This window comes from Prionailurus viverrinus, chromosome D3, assembly GCF_022837055.1.
Source record: "Prionailurus viverrinus isolate Anna chromosome D3, UM_Priviv_1.0, whole genome shotgun sequence".
Taxonomy (NCBI): domain Eukaryota; kingdom Metazoa; phylum Chordata; class Mammalia; order Carnivora; family Felidae; genus Prionailurus; species Prionailurus viverrinus.
The window spans coordinates 66,786,708-66,794,035 of record NC_062572.1 but is presented as its reverse complement, the minus strand read 5'-3'; the positions used below and the strand labels follow the sequence as shown (position 1 = coordinate 66,794,035).

The 7,328-nt window shown below is 42.9% G+C and overlaps 1 protein-coding gene across 3 annotated transcripts in view; it reads right to left on the bottom strand.

Annotated features, from left to right (window-relative positions):
- Positions 1-1,712: 1,712 nt before the first annotated feature.
- Positions 1,713-7,328, bottom strand: part of SETBP1 (SET binding protein 1) — a 376,861-nt gene continuing 371,245 nt past the window's right edge. For all 3 annotated transcript variants that reach the window (XM_047827602.1, XM_047827603.1, XM_047827601.1), the window contains one exon: positions 1,713-7,143. In XM_047827602.1, coding sequence (XP_047683558.1) covers positions 6,521-7,143 — 623 coding nt within the window. In that variant the 3' untranslated portion in view covers positions 1,713-6,520. The remainder of the gene's footprint in view (positions 7,144-7,328) is intronic.

Sequence of the window (7,328 nt, the reverse complement as noted above, 5' to 3'; positions counted from 1 at the left end):
GCTCTGCTACTGGTGTCCTCCCCCCATACAGGCAACTAGGCTGGTTTGTGCTCATTCCCTCAGGGCATGTATCTGACAGCAGAAAGCAAAGGGGAGACCAAAATTAAAAAGACTTTTTTCCCTGGCTTTTCAGTTTCAAATGCCTGGAAACTAGGAAAATAGAAAGAACTTGGGGCACAGAGAAACAATTTGGAAGGAAGTTGGAGCAAGGTTTTCATAGTGACCGTTCCTTTCTTTCCCTCTAGGTTAGAAGAGGGACCCTTAGGTCTGTAACTAAGGTTCTGCTATGCTGGTGGAATGGGGGCTTAAAAATTAATAATGTTGAGCTGCAGAGAAATTTAAAAATGTATATTCCTTCCACCCATCTATTTGTAGACTGAGGTTCATACCAGCCCCATGTGTGAACACATCTGACTTTCCCAAGAATCATTGTCAGCACATTGCTATTCTGTGGGCTGATTAAAACCCCCAAAGATGGGCCAATCCATTCCAAGGCAACTGCTTTGTCCCTGCTGGCGGGAAGAGATTAGGGGCACTCTGGGAAGTCATTGCTGATTTCAGAAATACCACCAGCCTAATGAACCCGAGTTAGAAAGAGGACTGTATAATGCTTTAAATTTTCCTGGTTCAGTGCAAGATAGTTGGCAGAGAGGGAAAAGAGGGCAAATTCTACTTTGTTAGAAGTGCTGACTAAATTCTCTGAGTCTCAGGAGGCTACCCAAAGCACTAATGCTCTGACCATCCTGAGGCTTCCCTAATAATCTACTCCTGAAGACTTCCATTCATTCCACCAGACTTCCGTTATTCCACTGTGGGTGCTCCACATACCGAAAGTCCTAATAAATGTCACGGCGGGACAGATTGATAGGGATGAGAGCTGCTCCTGACACTTCCTACATACCTTGTTGGATTTTGAAAGAAGTGCTCTGGAAGACTGCATAAAGAAAGAGAGTGAAAAATACATAAATATATGTATGTTTACATATTCTCAATGTACAATGTGCAAATTATACTTTAAAAGGGCTTTATAAACCAACTTGACTCTAAAAGCAAAATTGGAACAGAGTGGGAAGAGAAGAAAGTGCCAGCGTGGGGGCTCCTCGCTTTTTCGGAGGCCCCATCACTCTTACCACTTGCCACATTCAGAACTGCTAGCTCATTTTTCAAACACAGGCCTTGTACATTCCTCCAGAGCAAGGACTTCTTACTCCTGGCCCTTGTCCTCAGGGTCTTGTTCAGACTGGTAGACTTTGGCTAGGTGATCCATAACTGTCTACGGTTGATTAAGTGCCCTTTCCTATCACTCCAAACTTTAAATCCAGCCGGGGATCTATCCTTGAGATATCTGACATCATGGGATATTTAGTAAGAAAGCTTAATCCCCATCCATAATGTTGTAAAAATTTAGGACAGGATGGGTCTCCAACATTATCCAACATACTTTGCTTTCAGCAGAGGTCTGACTGGTTCTTTGAATCTAGCCCTTGGCTTTACATCCAGGTGTAATATATTCTGAACAGTAACCCAGTAAATCAGACTCAAATCTTGCCCAAGATGTACTTCCCAGATTCCTACAAAAGGCAGAAGTTTGGTTAGAATTTTCTCAATGATTCTATAACCAGTTGGTGTGAGCAAAGACCCCCCAAATACTATTAAACTCCTTAGTGATGTGAACCAGATGGAAAATAAAACAAAAGAATTCACAACTCATGTTAGACTGAATTGAATGTCTTTAATTTCACACAATGAATAACATATGAATAGGATTAACTTTTTTTTTTTTTTAATAGTTAAGTGCTCTATACTGTGCTAACCTGATCTGGTAGCGAAAAAGACTGAGCTTTCTTTTAGAAAAAATGTTTAAAACCCAACATCTAAGACCATGGAGGAGCATGACAGTAAAGCATGCCAGATGTATCTACGCCTCAAATAACAGCAAGTCCGTGTTCATTTTAAATGTACAAAAATGCTTTATGAATAAAAACTGTTACAAAAAGAACATTTCAAACAATGTACAATTTTCTTGCCTCTATATTCAATAAAATACAAATACATTTTTTGTTCTAAAATATGTTTACATACAATCAAAGTAGAACATGCAAATTACACTTTAAAAAAGGCTTTTAAAAACCACTTATGAATACAAACTAAAAATTAGCCAGCACGACTTGTAAGACAATCTTGTGCCCCATTTTTTCTTTTGAAATATATATATACATATTTAACACATCATGTGCATTTATTATTATTTAAGAAATAGATTTTTTAAAAAAGGAAGAAAAAGAAAGACACCAACCTAGGTTGGAACCGCCCTTCTGTGTTGACCAGTGGCAGCTCTTTTCAATTTTTCCCCCCTTTAGTGTTTATTATACCTGGGGACGTGGGCAATAGATATCCAGGAAGTTTCTTCCTTGGTTGATATGTGCTTCTAAGACTGTTCCCCAAATGACTGAGTCCCACCAGAAGGAAGACTCATTAGTGGGGCAAACTCTCCAAGAAACAAGAGGCAGAGGGAGCCTTGTATTGTGGAAAGAAACTTTAAAAAACACCAAGAAAATGCTACGGTATATTACAGTTCGAGTTTCTAGGCACTGTGATGACATTATCTGTAAGCTCTGGCATTTGGACCATTGTGATACTATAGGGTAGTGTTGAGAATAATGTCTATATTTATCTACTTTTACATAATGAGAAGACTGAAAATCCTGCAATGTAACACTTAAATGGCTTTTGAGGCATTTCGGCTTCTGCCACCCCGTCTCTCTCCATGCTACAGTTGGCATTTAAAGGCTTTGGAAATATATGTATAGACTTTAGACAGTTCCCAGGTAAATCTTCCTAGTGGTAGGGAAAAAATATTCTCCAAAAACTCATTATCTGAATATTGTTGGGTAATAAGCTGTAGGAGTGGGATTTTCTACTAAAGTACTAAAACCAAATCCTTTATGATGTGCATGTAGTACATCACCTTATACTATAATTCTGTCACCACTTGCTTATCATATTTATAGAGCCAGCACTGTGCAGAACACAAATTCCGACTGCCATCCAACATGGCCTCCCACTCCGAACAGCAGCCAAGTTAACATGCTAATCCTCTGTCAGCCCTTAGTCACCTACTCTGGGCTGTCAGTGGCTGTTGAGTCCCGGTCCTGCCAAGTCACAAACCAGCTCCTGACATGCTCTCCTTTCTTTTGACCTGTCTTCCTTGGGTTGTAGCCAGAGCCATGCTATTAGAGGAAGTTAAACTTCTCTTTCACATGAGATGAGGGGTTGAAAAGCAAGTGGCTCCTCAGCCACTTAGGAAGTGGATCAGAGACCCATCATCACCTTCAAGGAGGCTTTTACATCTCGATTTCATCCTTTGCTCACCTCTAATCAGATTCCCTGTAAGTGGGTTCATGCCTGCTTGCTGAAGGAAAGTATTCCATAAAAACAAAAACAAAGAACCAAGAGATTTCTTTATGAAATAATTGCTGGAGGTGTTTATGGAGTCCCATGCATACCAAATGACATCTTCTCTAAATAAAAATGCAGCCTCCAGAAGGCAGTGTTGGCTGGCTAGAGACTCCTCAGTCCGGGTCAAGATTGCTGAGTTCTCATCCTGGTTCTGCATCCAATGAGGTGAAACTAGGCTGGCCCAGTGTTGAGCCAGGACAGGAGAGGAGAGACTAATGGAAAGGGGTTACTTAGAAAATAAGAAAATGGTTGTACCAATGAGATGAGTTAAGTTAATGGAAAGTATAAGAAAAAAAAAAAAGTAACATGATACTGAGTGGGAGCTGGGCAGGGGAGAGAGGAAACCATACCGTGCCTGGACTAGCTTCCACCTTCCAATGGCTATTTAGCATGTCTCAGTTTGGGTCCTCTGTGGTTTTCTAATCTATTCTTAGGGTCATAAATGTAGAGGATTTGCATTTAAGTCACATGGCAACTGTAGAACTGAATTTATGTAGTTACAACCCTGCTATATCCCTCCTGGATTACCTTACGCTGGTTTGGAAATTCTAATGTATCCTTAAGTTATTTGACATTTCTCTCCAACTAGAAGTTAATGTCAATTAGAGTTTGGGTCCTTCTTTAAGAAGCTTAGAGAGTGCCAGCTCATTCTCTTATGCAGGAAGACTGAGTCTACTCACAGACCTGTTTGGGTAAATGGTACAACACCAGAAGGAAGAAGGGCAAAAGAAAGAATGAAGGAAATGATTTTCAAAGTCTGGCAGGAGAGAAACCCCTTTATGGTTTAATTGGAATGAAAATGGTTGCTCTTTCATAGCCATGGTGGGGTGAACGGGGCTAATTTAAATCTTCCTCTCCGGTGACTTTGGAACCACTCAGACATGGCTTGGGAATGACAGATTGAAAGTGGCTGGTTTGATTTTGCTGTTCAACTTCTGTGAAATGCCAAAGGTCCACCTAGGTCACAAACGGAGTAGCTATGATATAAGCTTTAAAGTACAGGAGGATGCATTCCTTTAAACTTACATATTGCTAGGATTAAATGTGACTGACCTAGTGGGTAGCAAATGATGTTAAGTCCAAGGTGACAGTGCAGAATAGGATGACTCTGTGGGTAATTTCAACCATTGTTGGTGCCATGACAGAGCAGTGATGTTGGCAAGCATATTAACTTGGGATTTTTAAGTTTACTCCCATAGATACCCCATCCCTTATTCTCCTGTGTTCCCAGCAAAAATCCATCTCTCTAAGGAAACAGTGTTGTGTTTTGAAGTGATAATACAATTTCCAGCCAGTCCCAACTTCCTGTAAAGAAACTTAATTTGGAGGTAAACCAGATATTCTAATTCCCATTAGAAAATTGAATTCTGTCTCTCAGTGTCTCTCTTTTTATAATCTACCATGCCAGGTGTTTGATGTCTTGGGGAAGGTAAGGGGAGGAGGAAGGGAGAAAATTGAAAATACTTATTTGAAATTTCCACATCTGACTTTTAGAAAACATCTACGGCAATGGAATAACTTCATATTCATTCTGAGTCTTCTTAACATGTTTTACTTGAGCTGTGGAAATGGGTGATAGAGATGGAATATTTGTCCACGCTAAACCAATGGCTAGAGTACAACTTGGATGAGAAATGTACAGTTGAAATTGACCATTTAAAAGACGATTTGTCACACACAGTTTGCATCCATGCAGACTGATAGATTTATAATTACATTATGTACAAAAATGTTTTAGTTTATTAAGGCAACCACAATTTGGATACTTTGTCCAAGGTGGCTTGATACAATTGGAGTGGTGATACCCTTTGAGCATTTTCTTTTCTTTCTTTTTTTTTTTTTCAGATAAGAACACTTACTCCCATTTGCTTTTAAGAAACAATTATCAAGAGATAATGGACTTATTCTATAGTCTTTTTGTTTCTTTTTTTTTTTTTCCAACAATCTATGATAGCTACTTGTATGAAGGTTCACATACCAAGGCATTGCCAGACATTTGTCTTTCTGGTGGGTCTGGGGTTTCAATTTTTGGTGATTTGTCAGTTATTCCATTTGCTGTGGGTTATTAAAACCGTTCTGTTCTGCCTATTCTCTGCTGATATGTTTTAAGTATAAAAATAACCTGATTGACACCCCGGCCAACATATCCTTGGCTGCTCTAAATCACTTATTAAAAAGGCTCTATCAATACTGAGTATCTGTTTCACAATGATAGGGATTCAAAGCCAAGTTCCTTGGGACAGCATGCCAAGGGTGAACATTACAACACACATAAAGTTTACATTATTTAGGTGTGTACCAAGGAAAAGAAGGCAGCAAGTAAGTTAATGAAAAGGTATATGGAAGTACAATGGGCAAAGGAAAGGTAGGAACAGACTATGCTAAGTATCAGTGTGTGATATAGCAGAGGCATACAGAAGAATATGAATCCATGTCTAAGGTTGCCTATCACTAGAATTCCACCTTCTGATGACGAATCCATCTGAGAAACTGTATGGTTAATGGAAAGATTCAGGTCACCTGAAGATGATGTTGGTGCCCCAAAGCCTAGCCAAGCTTGGAAAAACCAAAATAAAAGTAAAAACCAATTAAATGGAAATGGGTTACAACAAAGCCAGTTGAGAAATTTGCAGCTTTTCTCCCCTTGGAATGTTTCCTAATTGAGGGTGCTTCCCTTTCAATTTTCCTGGCCAGCAAATGCAATGGAATCAAAGGCGCACCTTGGATGCAGGAGGCCCGGTGGCTGTCAAAGAGCACCACCACCGGCTTTCTCCTCCTCGATGGGTCTTCTCGCCTGCAAAGAATCTAGCCATACTGAAGTGCCGCTTGGTTTGGAACTGCTGTAAAGCACAGACCAGCTTCTGTTGAAGGCGTCCCCCTGCTTTGCTTTCCCAAGAGCTACGGATGGCTCAACCCCGTCATCGGGCGCGATTCTGCCTGCCCAGCTTCTGGAGAGAAGGGCATCGGTGTCCCTGCAGCGTGGGATTCCGCCCCCACCCCGGCTCACTGCACTTCCAAGTGTCAGTTCCCCCAGCCCCAGGTTCAGACGCCCAGACCCACCCTAGGGAAGGCCATCGCTCTCACTCCCTCGGGATTTCCTCTGCCTTTTGGCCTTCACCTCCTCTTCCTGGGGCAGGGGCTGCTGCGGGGGCGGCTGCTGCGGGGGCTGGGCAGGAGGCTGAGGTTTGTGTTTCCTCTTCCCTCCTCCTCTGGGGGTCTTGGGCAGGGGCGGGGGCGGGGGCGGCGGCGGCGGCGGCGGGGGCGGGAGGGGCGGCGGCGGGGGCGGGGGCAGGGGCGGTGCCTCCCGGGCCATGTGGATGACCGCCTCGATGGTGGCCATGATGGTGTCTTGGGTGGCGGCCGGCTCCAAGACGAGCGGGCTCAGGCTCGGCTTCTGCCCCCTCTTGCTGGGAAGGTCGATGCATTTTTCCAGCACTGGCATTTGGTCTCTGGAGTCCTCATCGAACTGGGTGGGCTGCTTTCGGGGACGCCCTCTCCTCTTCTTGACGAAGTTGTTGCCTGTCTTTGATTGTCTCTGCAGCCGCTTGGCCTTCAGGATCTTGTTCACGTGGTCCAGGTTCTTCTTGGTGGACAGGATCTTCGTGTAGTTGCACATCTTGCGCACCTCGCACTGGATGGCCTCGATCTCCCGCCGCTTGAATCGCTTCTTCAGGGAGGAGCTGGCTGCAGGAGGGGAAGAGAGAAGATTGAGCACCAGAGGCAAGCTGCCCTAAACCCAGCTATCGCACTGACAACTGGCATTATATTTGTCCAGGAAGATTCTGGAGGAGCGATGCTATGGATGTGACCCAGTATCTAGTCTTCCTTTTCCTTGATGGAAACTGAAAATAGTACAAGTCAACATTGGT